The following is a 16,934-nucleotide window of genomic DNA, read 5'->3' as shown; positions in this document are numbered from 1 at the left end:
AGTCCAGGCAACTGAATTAAGTTGCACTTCTGGCCGTTGTCATCTACCATCCAGGTGACAAACAGCTGAAACGTAGAGAGAATAATTTTACTAAACATAAATACAGTGACTGCTGCTTGAAAAATTGCCCGTTTGAATCATATTTCAGACCTGATATTTGAAGAGAGACTTTAAACAGTGACAGAAATCACACATTTTCAGATCAGATTTTTTCTTTTAACTTTCAAAATTTTTGTTAATTGTAGACATTTTTAAAATAGATTTTTTTAAATACTATTCTTTCAGCAAATTGAATGGAGAGATTTTTTTTGTCTTAGCTGAAACCTAGAAATTCGCGAGTGCTAGTCTATTCTTTTTGAGGTGAATGAATTTCACCTCAAAGCCATAAAATAATTTTGAACTGAACCACTAATGCTTCCTTCTGTCGCCCCCTGCAGGACATATTCAGAACTAACGGTGAAGGAACTGAAACCACCTCTGAGGACAGTCCCAGGTTGAGGTTAATGCTAATCGTGATAGGGGTTGTCTATTTCCTGACACCTAACATGGTAGCATTATCTTTACCCTGGGAGATTTCACCGTAAAGTGACTGGAGACCACAGACATGACGCAGAGGAGGAATATAACGTGTGGATGTTTAATAATGATGCTTCAATTCAACTTGAATGTTAGAAACTTATACCTTAATTTGGGTAATTTCTTTTTTTTTTTCTTCAAAACTTCAAACTATTTTATTTGTCTCATTTTGTCACTCTGTGACAAAATGAGACAAAATGTCCTCTCTGGACATCAAACTTCTTTTTTAAAGAAAATCTCTGTTATAAAATACCTCACCTAGACCAGGTGCAGGTGTTTCTTATGAGGATGAAAACTTTCTTTCTCACAAGTAATCAACTTCATTGCACTGGACAATTTCTGATCCAGTTTGTAACAGTCCTGGTTCACTGTTTCTCTAAATTGACATCCTAAATGTCAAAGAATGCAAACAGCAAGGCAAAGAAACACTTGCTTTTATTATGTATTTCACTTTTGGCAACAGAGGTGTTTTTATGACCTGACTATCTTTATTTTAAGCTTGTTTTGTCATATTCCAGTTGAACACATCTATTTTCCAAGTCTTTCCAATCTTTCCAAGATTAGGCTCTTGGCCAACTTTTGTCCAGGATTACCCTGATGCTCTTCTGATTGATAGAGCACGCCTTTGGGACCATTCTGTCTTGTCAGTGAACATTTCAATGTGTTAAAGTATTTCTTCTTGTTTTTTGTTAATTTTCAACATATGGCCTCACCCCCTCCTTCCATTAAGACATGTCCTAACAAAACATCTAAAGCCCCTGTTATAATTTTACCAGCTCTCAGTGAAGCTCAGATTTCCAGCCACTAGAAAGGTGGATGGCATTGTTTGCAAAGTTAGTTCAGATCTTCCTTGGCACACTGAACTACTTTGTGTCACTTGGCAAGTGGAAGTAGAAGCAAAAGGATCCCATGTGGGGTTCCTCAAGGCTTCATTCTCAGCCCACTTTCATTATCCATACAGTATGCTGATGACACTTAAATTTATATTTCTGTGTCAATGCAAAACCATAATAAGTGTTCTCAAAATTGACCATGAGTGGGCTGCAGCATTATCTGCAGCATTATGTAGAAAAGTCTTTGTTTTTGTTTTTAAAACTCCAATTTTAAATCAGCTCTCTCAATTAGTCTTAAAACCACAGAACACGTGAAAAATTGAATCATAAGTCTTCTGCAGTCTATTAATCATCTTTGTACCATTTTTGTATGCTTTTCAGTTGACAGGGTATTTTTGGTTTGGATCATATCCCCTCAGCTTTTTGATTTAATGAGCAAATCAATCATCATAAACCACATGAATTAATTGACTCCTGTATAGAAAATATTTGCTGAGTGGACAGTACACAGAAAAAAAAGAAAGCAAATCTTTCTCTGCAGCTGTATGAAAGGTACTTTTAAAAAAAATAAAGTATTTGCAAGAATTTGTTTCACATTGTAATTACTGTCTGTATTTTTTAGTTTGCTTTTTCCAAAGTGTTTAGTTGAGAATGTTTTTAGCAAGGGTTTGGACTGGTATTCATCTATGAAACTTATGTTTTGAATATGTCTGCATAGAGCCAAAGTTTACAAAAAAAATAATTAATCTTTCTGGAGTTTGAGTGTCTGAAGTTTTAGTTTTGTGTTTGCATGAGGAAACATTACTGCATCTATTGTCCTGTTGAGATTTAACTGGATTATGTATATATGTCAAATGTTTCCAGCACTTAGAGCACATGCAGCTCAGTCCAACCTGACAGAAACTGGAGACATTTCTGTGCTGCTCAGCCGCTGTGTGGGCAGCTTTAGTCTTGTGACAGAAGTCCCTTGTAATCTCTTAAACCACTGTGTCATTAGTCCACCCTCCCTGAAAATGAGAGGATTACCGTCTTGACTGGTAACATGGAGAATAGAGTGGACTTTAAAAAATGCGCCCAGTTTCAATCAATCCTTTTAACAAGGACTCTCCGTGCATTGATCTTTGAAAAAAAGACGATAAAACTCATTATAAAATTTCAAGCCATGGATTTTTTTCATCTTTTTTTAGAGGAAGAGAGTATTATAAGCTAAAAACGTAAAAAGCCTGTTTGTTTTTCACTGTGTATCTTTATTTATAGAGATAGTTGTTTTTTTTTGTTTGTTTTTTCAAAGTTGGGGTGCATAAACACCACAAACTTTACAAAATTGAACAGGATTCAATTTTACCTATAAACATCTTAGAAGCAATAGCATGCTCTTATATGAACAGATTTTGTTACTGGATTATTGTTGGGATTATAGAGATGTCCAAAGTTTCTTCGCCTTGAAATTGGACCTCAACTGGAATACAGAATGGTACAATTTGCAAAGACAAGTCCATGAAGTAGATTTTAAATGACAAAAAATAGTTTTGATATAAGGTTTCATAGTAAAGAGTAAATGTCCAATGATGATGACACAAACCCATCTTTGTTGTGATTTTACAGAAACACCAGCCAAAAAATCCTGTTCTTAGTGCTGAGAACAGACTATTATCCTCCTCCCCCCCCAAAAAATAAAAAATAAAAATTCACAAACTCTTTACCGTTTTTAGTTTTGGCTCTTCACTGAAAATCACTACTACTTTATTCATCTAACAATAACATTGCATGTTTAGTTTATTGTTGAGCAGTTATTAAAAAAATAAGCAGAAACTTTTACAAAAAAATTTTTTGTTGAATTTTGACATGGTTTTGAATGGTCTGGTCAAGTTCAGACACAAATCCAACTGGGAATCTGTGATGAGATTTAAAAGTTTATGTTTACAAATACTCTCCATCCCATGTGACAGAGTTTGAGTAATTTTGCTAATAGAAAAATCTCAGTCTCTGTATGTGAATAAAATGTATAACCCTAGCAGCTTGCAGATGTAATTGGAGCAAACAGTGACTGGTCATATTTTTACATGTACATGTATATTTTATAAAGTCCATTTATATCCGGAAATTATTCATTCTCCACATTTTGTGATGTTACAACCTTATTCCAAATTAATCTTTTCTCAAAATCTTACGCACAAATATCCCATCATGACAATGTGGAATTTTTCTTCAGTATCTTGCAAATGTATTGAAATTAGAAAAACCAAGAAATCACATTTACATAATTATCAGCAATTTCAGCCTCCAGTCTTTTTAATATGCTGTCTAATAGTCTTTCCACAAGCTTAGCTCGCCTGTCTCTATGCTGTTTGTCCTACACAGCTCTTCTGAAGCTGTATCAGGTGTGATGGAGACATCTATGAAGCCATCTCCATCTCTGACTTTATACACATTAGATTTTTTAAAAATCTTGAAAATCTTGTCTTAAAGAAGTAGAAAATGGTGGTGATGCATTTATACACCAAAAGGTTTAGGAATCTTAGATTTGATGCATTTAATGAAGACAAAGATAAATTCAGTGTTTCAGTGTCTGCAGGCTGCTGGTCCAATCACCAGAGGGAAGTTAGGAAGATTACCTAAAAGTTTTTTTTTTTTAAGCTTGGTCTTTAATAATAAAGTATAAGGGTTTCAGAGCTTGACGAAACAACCCTGTGTTACTTTTGAAACGCTACTTCATAACCTTCCGCTGACTTTGTGACTAAATTGACCAATAGCTCAACGCTCCCCCATTACTCTCCCACGCATGAGAGAGAGGCTGCGTGTGTAAGGGCGGCCCGGTCGGTCAGACTACAACACTTCGCACAGTCTCCCGCCTCACTTTACGCACATCTCGTCACATGAATGACTTTGTGGCCAGAGTTACGCGCAATGTTTAGCATCTCGCTCAGCTGTGAGGAGAAGGAGACTCGTAACTCGGCGGGGTTGTCCTCAGGTATGTGTTGTTCCCCGCGCTCACCTGGATCCACGGGAGACATGCAGAGGCGACAGATGCCGGACAGTTTTGGCTGCTTTTTATGATAGTCTGCCCGCGGTGCCTTTCCCGTGATGGGGGGACGCGCACGGAGCTGCGGCGCCGTGATCCTGCTCGCCATCGTTTGCTCCTGCCGGGGCGTCACGCTGGAGTCGATCCACTGGAGCAGCTCCAACTCGAAGTAAGAAGATGAGAAACTCGTGCCTCTCTGTGCAATTATTATTACTATCAAGATTTATTGTTTTTGGTATGCACTTCGAGGGGTGAAATTTGGCTGCGGGGTTGCATCTGATAATAAAAACTTTTCTAAAAGATTGTTTTTAAAAGTCATTTCTAAGATTTTCTGGGTCAAGCGTGTTAGATTTAGTTCTTTGATTCTGCAGACATACTGTTTACTTCTAAATTTATTCTGTAACTTTTTAGTATAGAAGACCCTCATCAGAAGTTCAGAGAAAACTCTTAGTTTCAAAATGATTTCTTTGACATAAACTTGCCGCAATTCAATCATGCTTTAAAATCAGAAAAAAAAGTAACTTCTGATCTAAATAAAATCAAGAATCTGGGGCTTCTAAGTTATTGGTTCATTTGAGATGTTCAAGAACTTGGAGAAAAAATGGACCTTCGGCTGTTGATATCCTGCTAAAAGCACCGCTACTGTATGATTCATTAGTCTGAGCAAAGAATTTTATATCAAAGCCTGCCTTTTTAAAGTTCATTTTGAGTTAATGTAGATCTCTTTGTTTCTTACCTTCCCAGATTCACTCCCGGTCAGGGTTTGGTGCTCTACCCTCAGATAGGGGACAAGATGGACATCGTGTGCCCCCGGGCTGACCCCTCCTCAGGGAGGACAGAGGAGTTCTACAAAGTCTACCTGGTGACCAAAAGTCAGATGGAGAGCTGCGGCGTGGCCAAGACTGACACCCCCTTGCTGAACTGTGACAAGCCTGACCAGGATGTCAAGTTCACATTCAAGTTTCAGGAGTTCAGCCCAAACCTCTGGGGCCTGGAGTTCCTCAAGGGGAAGGACTATTACATCACCTGTAAGTCAAGGAGATGTGAGGCTCCTACAGGTGGAATGCCACTTCAATCAGTCTGAGAGCATTTCTCTTTTTTTTCTTTTTTTTCTCATTTCCAGGGTGTGATGAGGACATCATACTCATCTCTCCCTCTTAGTTTGTCACTTTGAGTAAGGATCAAAAAAAAAAGAGAAAAGAAAAGAAAAGAAAACCATCGTGGCCTCGTTATTGGACCGCTGTCGGTTAAGGCAGCATCTCAGTGGCAAGTGATGCATGAGATAGAAAGCAAGCCCGACCATGTAGCCTCGCCCACCACCGCGCCACGCTCCTACGCCAGAATTGGCTTTGGGAGGCCCGTGTGATTCCAGGGGCTTACATGCCCCAAATCACTCAAGGCTTTTACAGCATCAGGCAGATTTGATGGGAGCTTTCACTGCAACGTGGCCTGTAGCCTGTGAAATGTTATCTGACCTAAATGCTCCTAACAAGTGTATGTGTATGTGAGTGACAGGGGTGAAACAGAGTTCTTGGAGTGTGTGTGGGCGTGTGTGTGTGTGTGTTAAGAGAGGAGGGTTTTTTTTTCAATGGAAGTTGGGTTTCTGCAATGAGAGTTGCTTCTTAAAAAAGGCTGAATTAATGTTTTATTCATCTCAATTTTTATGCCAAGGCTGCGCATAGAGCAGAAGTCATTGGTTAGTCGGTTTAATGAGAATATTACCCTCAGTTTCCACTTTATTAGCTGCACACAGCTCAAAGTAATGCAGCCTAATGCTGCAGTTCTGCATTAAAATTTCAATTCTAGATACTGTCTTGGAATATCTTGAGACATATTTAATCACTATTGGGGTCAGGGTGTTGCAAAACGCGGCTTTACATGTAACTACCGTCTCACTTGTGAGGGAATCATGCAAGACTGCCCTGGAACAATCAATTGCCTTCAAGTCGTGTCTTATGCTTATTCCTTTGAGTTGACTGAACATTTGTCTCTTGGTTTTGCTCTCCAGCCACCTCCACAGGATCTCTGAGAGGGCTGGATAATACCAAAGGAGGGGTGTGCAGGACCAAATCCATGAAACTGGTGCTGAGAGTCGGCCAGAGTAAGCAGCATGCGTTTATTTTAGTGTTCACGAACAAAGATGTGCACACACACATTCACGCACGTGCACAGAGCCGGATTTGTGCAGTCAAACGAATAAATGGCAACAGTTGTTTTGCTCTCAAAGGTTACACTGGTAATGCAATAATATCATCTCTGTTTGATTTCCAATAATCTGATCATGGGCCCATTCTCTCAGAAAGAGATTGTCAGCATGAATTACTGAGTTTTTTAAAACAATCTCTTGTTTAAACCAGAAGCAGATTACTGCTATCAGTATTATCCCTCATTTGAAATTGCAGTCAAAGCTCTTTTTCTATTTCTCCTCCTGATATTAATTCCAAAATAGATAACCATTCAGTTGTGTCAATTTATGCTCTTATCACATGCACTGAATACATTTTTTTTAATAAAATAGGCTCACATAATATGTCTCCGCTTACTTTAAATTCACTGTCAGGAATTGTTCACAGAAAAGCACCTTGTTTCATATTGTCATACTTTCATCAGATAAGCATATATGTAAAGAAACATTTCAGTATAAATGCTTGTGCTGCATGAAAACCACTTACTTAGATATTAAACAGATGCAAGCTTTCTGTATATTTTTCTGTCCTGTTTTTTTTTTATCGCTGGTATGTGAAGTGTTATTTGTATAAATTATTCATTTAATCCGCATTAGAGATGAAAAATCAGCTTTTCATGTGCTTCTTGTGCTGATGATAACTTGAAAATATTTCATGCTGTGTTTATAAACATTACTTGTGTAAACAAACCTTTTTTATTGCCAAAAAAAAAAGAAGTTTAACTGTGCGATTTAGTTGAAATCTTGTTTTTAATCTCTAGCCGTGTTGCGAGTCATGTAGAATGGTTTGGGCGCCGCCACGGATGTACTGGATTTGCTTGAGCATGTGGTGCGTGTAAAACCGAAACTCAGACATGTTCGGGTGGCTACGTCGCAAGTGAATATCAAAATGTGTGCTCGGGAAGTTTAAATAAGAGTCAGTGGTGAATTAATGATTATTCACTGAAGCGAGACCTAACAGGGTGCATGGTTATGTTACTGGAACCGAAATGTTAACTCATGGAGGCAGAAATCACATATCTATAATGGAAATAAATCAGAACAGTCTGTTTCAGTTTATTTGCTGTACATGCAAAGGTCATGATATAGATTTATGTTTAAGGAAATGCTCAGAGCCTCGTGCATTGATTTATATATGGAGGCTTTTGGGCTCTCATTTTTCCTCTTGCTGCAGGTTGAAGCTGCTGCAGGGGTGTAAAAACAAATACCCACCCTTTAGTAAAATTGCATAAACAATACAGTCGTCACATCTCGGAGATACATTATTCTTTCTTTTTAATATTTTCATCAAATTGTAAAAGACAAGGTTGTTCGCAATGACTTGATGGGTTTTTTTTTCTGCTTTTAATTGGTGCTCTTTTGTAAATGTCAGAGCGTCGAGGTCCTAAAGGAGCCCCTTCAAAACACTCCAGTACAGCTTATGCATTTTTTAAATAGACTGAACATTTTACTGACGCTATGTTTTCTGTTTTTGTGCAAATAAGAAATATCAGGAATTGTCAGCTCTGTCATTTTGGAGGAAACAGCTACAGGTTCTTTGAGCAACATGTAAATTAGCTTTCAATTTCTCAAAATAGTGAAAACATGCAAATTCTTTTCAATGGCGTTTGTACAAATGTTAAAGAGAAGTCAGCTATTTGTTGCCATGATGACGTGTCACTCAGATACAGGGATTTTCCAGTTTCTCGTCACTACTGCATGCTTAAAATATTAGCAACATAAAGTGGTCATAACCTTTTAGAAGTCTAATATGAACCACATATATATTGTATGGATTACACCAACTAACAATCATCCTTCTAACTTACAACAATATACAGGTAGCTTCAGTGGGAGCTGAACTAGTAGTCATAATGTTTTGTTTGTTCTACAAATGACAAAATAACAGCACAACTTATGGATTTTTTTAAAGGTTTTATTGTTTTGAAGTGGTAAATTAAGTTCTCATTAAAAACATTCAACCAACATGTTCTTTACACTGCTGTAAAAAGACATTTGTTCCCTTAAACATTTTGCTTTTTGACTCATTTAAATATTTTAGATTCTCAAAAAAATGTCAATGTCAGATAAACAAAACTTGAGTAAACACAAAAAGCAGCTTTTATGAGAGAAAGCTATTTGACTAGAGAAAACAGAAATCCAAACCCAGCTGGCTCAGTTTGAAAAAGTAGTTGCATCTCTTGTTTAATTCTGATGCTATTGGTTGATTTTTTTTGTCAAGCTGGTTCAGTTTCTCCAGCCACACACAAGCTTGGTTAATGTAAAATTAAGAAATAATTCAACAGACTCTGTCAGGCATCACGAAGCAGACAAAAAGATCTCAAAAGCAAAACGTGCGCTGATTTTTTTAGAAATCTAGAAAGAGGTGAGAATCAATTAATCAGGCTGGGAGGGGTTAAAGCCATTTCTAATGCTGTGGGAGTTCAACAAGCCACAGTGACAGTAAAGACTCGTTGAATGCTGCTGAAAATGCTTGATGGTAGTTGTGGTCAACTATCAAACTATTGACAGTGGCACAACCCCTTATTAGATTTGAGGATGATTATTTTTCACATAGAGCCAGGTTGGTTGAGTTAACTATTTTCCTCAAAGAATGAAATCATTAATACAAAACTACGTTTTGTGTTTGGGTTATCTTCGTGTGATATAATAGTTTGTTTGAAGCTCAAAAACACATAAGAGTAAAAAGAAGGGAAAATTAGAAGAAATCTGAAATGTATTTACAGCGCTGTAAATAAACAATAATAAATAAATAGAAACTCCAAAATTACTGACTGGTTTTCTGTCAGACTTCTCGTTTTTTTGGATTAAAAATAAACAAAAAAAACCCCATGTAATATATGTTTCTGTTTGATTAGTCATACAAAAAATGATTTGGGTATTGCTGAATATTGACTGATTATTCTCCTCTACTGTCAGAAGCTTCACTGATGGAACAAATTAACCTTTCAATGGTTATTTTGGACTTTAAGATAACACTTCATTTTCATTTTTCATTTTCTGTAGGTTTAAATTATAAGCAATCCAAGGGCAACCTTGTGAAGTTAAAGAAACATGTAACATTTTTAAAGCTTTGAAAGTTTTATGCTTTCTTTTGTAAAAGTGACTTTGTGTTGAATGCTTTATTCCAGGTGTGGTGAGTAAAACCAACCTCAGCAGCAGTCGAAACACAAAAAATATGTTAACAGATAAGTCAATAGAATGCCGAACATATTTTTACAAAATGTTTCTATTTATTTAAAAGGGCCCAGCTTTGCTGTTATAAAATGGTTAAATTATTGTAGGGATTTTTGTTATCCTGTTAAAAATGTTTCTGTAATTTTGCTAACCTAGATGCACATCAGTGTACACATCCCATTCTGGTCAGTACTTTTCTTCATTTTATGTTTTATTATTTTGTGTCCATATTTTTTTTCTTTCTTTTTTTTTTTGCTTGTTATATAATTAGCTACCTTTGTAATTTTAGCTTTAGAAATCCATTTGGACCTGTAAACAAACTGACCTTCGGCTGCAAATGGGCACAGTAACATTTATTTTATTTTAGAAACACATTATTTTATGTTGATTCAATAAAAACATCATAACATTTAAGTCATCAGAACAGGTTTCATTTTGCCATCTATCCTATCCTTATGTAGGTGCTTAAAATTATAATTTTTCCAGGCAAGAAAAATTAAAGTCCCAGTCATGATTGAAAGCAGAACTTTGCTGTGGCTTGATTGGGTTAGAAACTCTTTTTTTCCACTTCTATTTGACCCAAATCTGCATTTACCTCTTTTAGTTTTTTCTTTATACTTACACACTGACGTGAAACAATAATGACTAACCACAGGAACGACATCACTGTGGTTTCAGTGATGTTCACCGACTCGTTACGTGACATGAACCCACCTACACGGTGCATCTGAAGACGTGTGTGCTCTTTCTAATGTGCTCCATGTGATGTGCTTTATATTCCAGACTCCTCTGATTCACTTTTAACGCTTCAGGAGTCACCAACCAGGTTCCCACCTGCACCACCAAAGACCAAGACCAAGACCAAGGATGTCTTCTCGAAAGGCAAGAATGTAGAAAGTATAATAAATCTGTTTTGCAGCAAAATCTTGGATATTTAAATCAAATCCATTTGAATGTGTGCTTTATTAATTAGAGATGTGAAAAATAACTTTTTAATGGCTGATACCAATTTTAGCTTGTAAGTAAAGATAATAATTATTTATAATGTACTTTCCACGGATAAAAGCACAGAAGTAATTCACACAAAATAAGAGAATAGTATGATTAAAATCAACATACTAATTATTCCAATTGATTTTAAAATTCAGAAACAATAAGGATATAAATCTGAGGTTACAGCAGCTACTTTTATGAGCTGTCGGTGTCTTTTCATTGAATGGATAGAGGTAGGTGCCACTAACTTGAAGGCTCAAACCCTGCAGGGCAGCCAGTGTGTAAGAAAGAGGAAAGATTCAAGAGTCCAAGAGACTCTCAGACAACAAATTATGGAGATTATTTATTTAGAACCCTGAAAAGTTGTGCTAACATTTGCAAAAAAGCTAAAACTGGAGTGAAGAGGACTCACTCATTTGTATGACTCTGAAGTTGAGCTAAAACTGATTTGTGAAAACAGATAAAGAAATAATTACAGTAATCCAGGTAAGCCTAAACAAATGCATAAACAATAATCAATAATCCCCAGTTCAGTTTTTCTTTTAAACCATAAGTCTGAGTTGCTTAAATGATAAGAGCAGTTTAGAATCACTTGTTGCTTATGATGCTCGATTCAATGGAGCTGTGATAAACCCATACCTAAATTCAACTCTAAGCCCGATTTCTTAGGCTGACGTGTGCCAAGGTGGCTAAAATATCCAGTTGTGGCTTCATTACAGTCATCACGTTTTATCAGAGTTCAGCTGTAATAACAGAGACTAATTAGAGGTGGCATTTATGAATCCAACAGAAACGCAGCATGTGTCCCACATTTTATCTGACTTTTACTGAACTCCAGACAGCAAGTTCCGTTTTCTGAAAGTTGTCAAAAGCAATTTGCTTTTTGTTTAATTATCAAACAAAAACTACTGAGACCTTTAACCTTTGGTGTCGTGTTTATTTTTTTGGGGTGAATAAAGTAAAATCCTGAAACTTCTGCTTCATACATGCTCTCCCTCTGATGTACTTGTTTTTTTTTGTCTCTTCTCCATGTCCCATGGTAGATGTGGGTTCTGAAGCCGGACAGACTGACACGTCTGGGCCAGGACTCATTGTGTGGGTCATTTCCTGCAGCTTGAGCCTCCTGCTGGTCATTGTAGTTGTTTTAGTGGTGCTGTGGAGGTACTATCAACGTCGCCGTGTTCCTGACCGCCAGCGGCAGCAGCAGCACCAGCCGCCTGCCTCCGTATCCCTCAGCACTTTGGCTGTGCCAAAGCGGGACAGCTTTAGCAGCGACAATGACGGCTCAGACCGCAGCGAGGTTGTCTTCCCTCTGCGGCCTTCCGAAAGTGTGATCTGCCGTCACTACGAGCGTGTGAGTGGCGAATATGGCCCTCCTGTGTATATAGTTCAGGAGATAATGCCTCAGAGCCCCACCAACGTCTACTACAAAGTCTAATAAGCTCCTCTAATGACTTCTTCTGAAATACAACACTACTCCAGCTGTCAAGTTTAAGCTAATGTGAGTCGTGTGTGTTAAAAGCTGGATTGCACTGTTTTTATGGCCTGCAGAGACACCTGTCTTTTTGCTTAGCAACACTGGAACAAATGCACAAAATACTGTGGAAGGATTTGAGACAATCTCAGCGGAAGGCAGGCTCTTAGCATATCATTCAGTAGATGTACTCCCTTAGATATGGTTAACAGAGTAAACAGCTTTATTTATTATAATATGTTTTTTTTCTGTCACAATCTGTGGCAGGTTTAACTGTGTTTTATTTAACTTATTGATACATTTATAACTTATTGACAGAAGAATATTGCACTCACAAACATGCTACTTTTTTTTTTCTTCAAAAAACATTTTGTGTAAACCTGTCTGAAAAGCTGTGAAGTGAACAATAATCTTTAATAAAGTAAATTAGAAATCAGTCTTTAAATTAATAATTAAGTTTGTAAATTTTCCAGCTCTGCCTTCTGTCTGTGTAAACACATGATAAAGATAACATGAAAACATGAATCAGAGCAGAAGTTGCAGAACATTCCTTTTCTGGTGCTCACAAAATTAACAAGATGTTTAGATTATGACTGTTATATGCAACAATGTGTTACCCATGACAACAACTCATCCATTGTTTCGGAGGCCAATAATATTTACATTCAGAGTTAAAGCCCCGGCACTGCTTTTAAAAGGACTTTGTGGTTTTTGTTTAAGAAAACGTGTTTTCTTTATAGATTGAACCTAAGAGCCCAGACTTTCTAATAATCTCTCAAAGTGGCCACAAAGTTATTGGCAGTTTTTGGAGGTCTTTTTAACTTCCTTAAGGTACTTGTTTAGTTCAGTTCAGTCCAGATCAAGTCAGTCCTCTTACCAGGGCAACATACTATAGAGTGCACTAAAGAAGATACACCAGACGTGAAAAGAAACAAAAGAACAAGAGATCCATAATTCCTCAGTTGGTCTATTTTCAACAGTGCTTCAGGAAATCACCTTGTTGACACTAAAAACTGTTTTTTTCAGTCAAATTGTTTTGTCTTTAGCACTTTTCAGTCTATTGGGACAGGAAAAAAATGTTCTTCTGAAAGATTACTGTTTACACAATGTCTAAATGTGTCTAAATGTTGTTGTCAAATTGTATGAGGTTCCAGGAAAGTTAAACTCAGCGCTAAATCCTTTAAATTAAAAGCCTTTTTAAAGTTGATTGACGGCTTCTGATTTATCTTTCTGTTTCTCTTAAATATTTTATATAAATAAACATCAAAATATTCACAAAATACATAATTTCAGTGAATTTAAGATAAGATTTTATATCTTCAGAAAGATATAAAATCTTTGTGAAGATTTTATATTGCAGTGGCCTTACTTCCGGTCATTGCCTAGGAAGAGGCTTTGAGATCAAACTAAAACAAGGTTGATAACATTTACTAGAGTCACATAACCATATTTTCTTGCAACAGAGAGCTACATAGAAAACAACAGGTTGTAAGCAGTTATGAAATTATGAATAATAAGAATGAAAAGTTCATTTGTTCAAAAAAAAAAAATATGTATCTGAAAGCAGGAAGTGGACACATCAAGAGTGGAACAAAACAAAACTCCAAAGACTCCAAGACTTTCAGGAATCCTGAAGAAAACTTGAACAAGGCTGTTTCTAAAATATTACAAAGATGTTTGGCTGCTGAGGAGAGACTAAAAAAAAAATGATTCAAGACTTTTGTACAGTTGGTTCTGTTATCTCGGTGAATAATTTCTTGGGAAATGTTGATTAAATTAGAAACTGAAAAATGCCTCTTATTCATCAAAAGGTGCTTTACCGTCTTGTAGTCAAAATTATAATTTTGAATAGTTTTCAACAGATAAAAATGTGAACAAAACTACAGTAGTTCAATGTAAATTATTCACTGCTGAAAAATTGCCAGGAATGCTTTTCACCTCCCTAGTTGGTGCAATTTTAAGAAAAAGAAACAAAGTTGTGTGATATGAGAGGGAAAGAAAATATTGTCCTGTTCTCACTTAACTTTCTCACTCATGACTGAGTTGAACAATTGAAGTGCTTTCTTGGCAGAGCAGCACATGTGTGTGTTGTGCCTAAAAGCTCTCAAACCACCAGCTCATGTAAAGAAAACGTATTTATGTAAAAACACTCATTTAACTGTCGCTCTGTCTCCCGTGGCGATGTGCGAGGCGCTCATGAGTGAACATGTTTCATGCTCCTTCAGCCACATCATGGCGCACATTTTCAACCTGTCAGCCTCCATGAGCTTCCTTTCCTCCGGGGACATTGTTGTCTCTGACAGCAAGACGCCAAACAGGAGAGTCTTTGTGCTGAGCTCAGCTGTTTCTGTTCAGAGATAAAGAGAAACTCCTTGATTGTATTCAATTTATTTATTGAATTTGTTGTGTGGCTGTAAATTTTCAGGAATTTTTTTCCTGTGATCATGTAGAAGATCCATGGTTTCATAGATTCAACATCAACAGGTAGGGAGGAAGGAAGGAAGGAAGGAAGGAACGAAGGAAGGAAGGAAGGAAGGAAGGAAGGAAGGAAGGAAGAAAGGAAGGAAGGAAGGAACGAACAAACAAAGAAAGGAAGGAGGGAAGAAAGAGGAATGAAAGAAGTTATTAAAGAAAGTAAAAAGAAAGGAGGGAAGAAACAATCAAACAAATGAAGGAACAAAGGAAAGATGGATGGAAGGAAGAGGGGAAGAAAGAGAAAGAAAGGTAGAAAAAGGTAAGAAACAAAGGCATAAGAAAGAACGGAAGGCAGGAAGGAAGACAGGAAAGAAAAACAGAAGACAGGAAGGAAGAAAGCAAGAAAGATACCAAAAAGGAAGAAAGTAAAGAAAGAAGAATGAAAGGAAGGAAAGAAAGAGGGAAGGAAGGCAGAAAAGAAGGAATAGAGGAAGGAAGGAAGGAAGGAAGGAAGGAAGGAAGGAAGGAAGGAAGGAAGGAAGGAAGGAAGGAAGGAAGGAAGGAAGGAAGGAAGGAAGGAAGGAAGGAAGGAAGGAAGGAAGGAAGGAAGGAAGGAAGGAAGGAAGGAAGGAAGGAAGGAAGGAAGGACGGAAGGAAGGACGGACGGACGGACGGACGGACAATGAGAACACAAATAGTTTTAAATTGATCTTTCCTTTTTTCATAGAAGTTTATATCGAGAAAATACTGAAACACATTTCCAGCCCTTCAGGCTGCGTAGGAACTATGAACAGTAAACTGGAAAGCTGCAGCTGACTGGGATGCATGGCCTCATTCTTGTCCTGCAGCAAAATGTAATTTTCCCTTCTGAAAGGTGATGCATCTGAATGAACAGAAGAAAAAATGTGTCAAAGATGACTTCATTATGACTTCCTGCAACTATCTTCTCTGTTGCAGCCACTTTAAAAGTCTTACTCTGTTTCTGATTATTTTATCCAGTAATCTGAACAGAAATTGGTCAAGTGAGTGAGTTGAACATTGCTTTTTTATACATTAAAGCAGCACATTTGATCCAAGGTGGTGTGTTTGTTTAATGTGAACGCGCGCGTGTGTGTGCGTGTGTGTGTGTGTGTGTATGGGTGTGTGTGTGCGCAAGCGTCTGACCACCCCCTCGCCTTAAAGGATCCTTTAGAGATGGTTTTATCCCGTGTGAAGCTTCACATCTGAATGGGTCGTGGCCGGGCGAGGTGAGTTCAGTTGACCCCGGGGTCGTGCTGAGACAATAGCGGTCAGGCTTCTATAGGAAGAACAAAACAGAGACCCCCGGGCTCACGGCCCCTGATGTGGGAGGGGCTTATGTGGTGGGCCGTTTTAGAATGGAGGAGAAGAAGTGCTCAAGCTATCTGAGGGGATGTTTTGGATATCAAGTACATACTTGCATTGAAAACTGTTACCTGTTTTTTGGTTGTCTTTCAAATCTGGAAAAAAACACTCTTTGTTAAGATAAGATACATTTTTAATATGTATTTATATCAATGTCATGTCTTGTCTGAATGTGCTACTTGCATTAAGTACATTTAAACTATCTTGAAAAGTTGCTTTAGGGTTTGCCGATAAATCTTTTACAGCACTTGTGCAGAGCAGCCGGCACTCAGGGCAGAGGGGGAGGTCTAAAGAAGGAGAGCTGTAAGCTTTTATCTGACCCCATGGGATGATGTGAAGTCTACAACCTCCCCGTGTCCACCCACCCCCCACCTCACTTCCATATGCAGAGGAACTACTGGCTTTGTGTAGGGGGTTGGGGGTCATGACTGAGCGCTCCCACTCCCACAGTGTGGAGTGGAGAAGAGCAGTCGGGGCGAGCTGCTGTCCAGTTCTCTGTCAGTGTCAGGTGACTTGGGATTAGAGTTTAATGCAGACTTCTCGATAAAGTCGACCAAATCTTGTGATCGGTCTTTATCTTACCTAATTGACCACCAGCCTGTGTTGAATGGGGAATATAAAACCCGTGGCACAAGGCCTGGCACCTGCTTTTTCGTTCCCTTTGCTGACCACTGCGGCAAAACTAACCAATTTGAAACCTCAGTGATAGGGAAGCAAGAATTTCCTCTTACCATTCACAATAATCGTGTCATTGCAGTACAGTATTTAGTTTGATGGTTCCCTCTGCTGGCCACATTATATACTGTAATATGTTAATTCTTTTTAAAGATTTAATTCATAATTCAACAGGCTTTTCAGTAGCAGAAACCTTGGGCT

General features: G+C 37.7%; 1 protein-coding gene across 1 annotated transcript; it reads left to right on the top strand.

The window, feature by feature from the left end:
* Positions 1-4,322: 4,322 nt before the first annotated feature.
* On the top strand, positions 4,323-12,791 carry LOC102218296 (ephrin-B2a). Its single transcript, XM_023332824.1, has 5 exons — positions 4,323-4,600; positions 5,176-5,459; positions 6,440-6,532; positions 10,577-10,675; positions 11,830-12,791. Exons 1-5 carry the CDS (start codon positions 4,494-4,496, stop codon positions 12,222-12,224), a joined length of 978 nt encoding a protein of 325 aa, XP_023188592.1. The 5' UTR covers positions 4,323-4,493; the 3' UTR covers positions 12,225-12,791.
* Positions 12,792-16,934: the final 4,143 nt, after the last annotated feature.

Source organism: Xiphophorus maculatus, chromosome 4 (genome assembly GCF_002775205.1).
Source record: "Xiphophorus maculatus strain JP 163 A chromosome 4, X_maculatus-5.0-male, whole genome shotgun sequence".
In the NCBI taxonomy this organism is placed as follows: domain Eukaryota; kingdom Metazoa; phylum Chordata; class Actinopteri; order Cyprinodontiformes; family Poeciliidae; genus Xiphophorus; species Xiphophorus maculatus.
This window is presented reverse-complemented; position numbering and strand designations above follow the sequence as displayed.

Coding starts and splice junctions, on each gene's coding strand:
- LOC102218296 (XM_023332824.1), top strand. CDS start 4,494: ATGGGGGGACGCGCACGGAGCTGCGGCGCCGTGATCCTGCTCGCCATC. Junction 5,460..6,439: donor GAAGGACTATTACATCACCT/GTAAGTCAAGGA, acceptor TTTGCTCTCCAG/CCACCTCCACAGGATCTCTG. Junction 10,676..11,829: donor CAAGGATGTCTTCTCGAAAG/GCAAGAATGTAG, acceptor GTCCCATGGTAG/ATGTGGGTTCTGAAGCCGGA.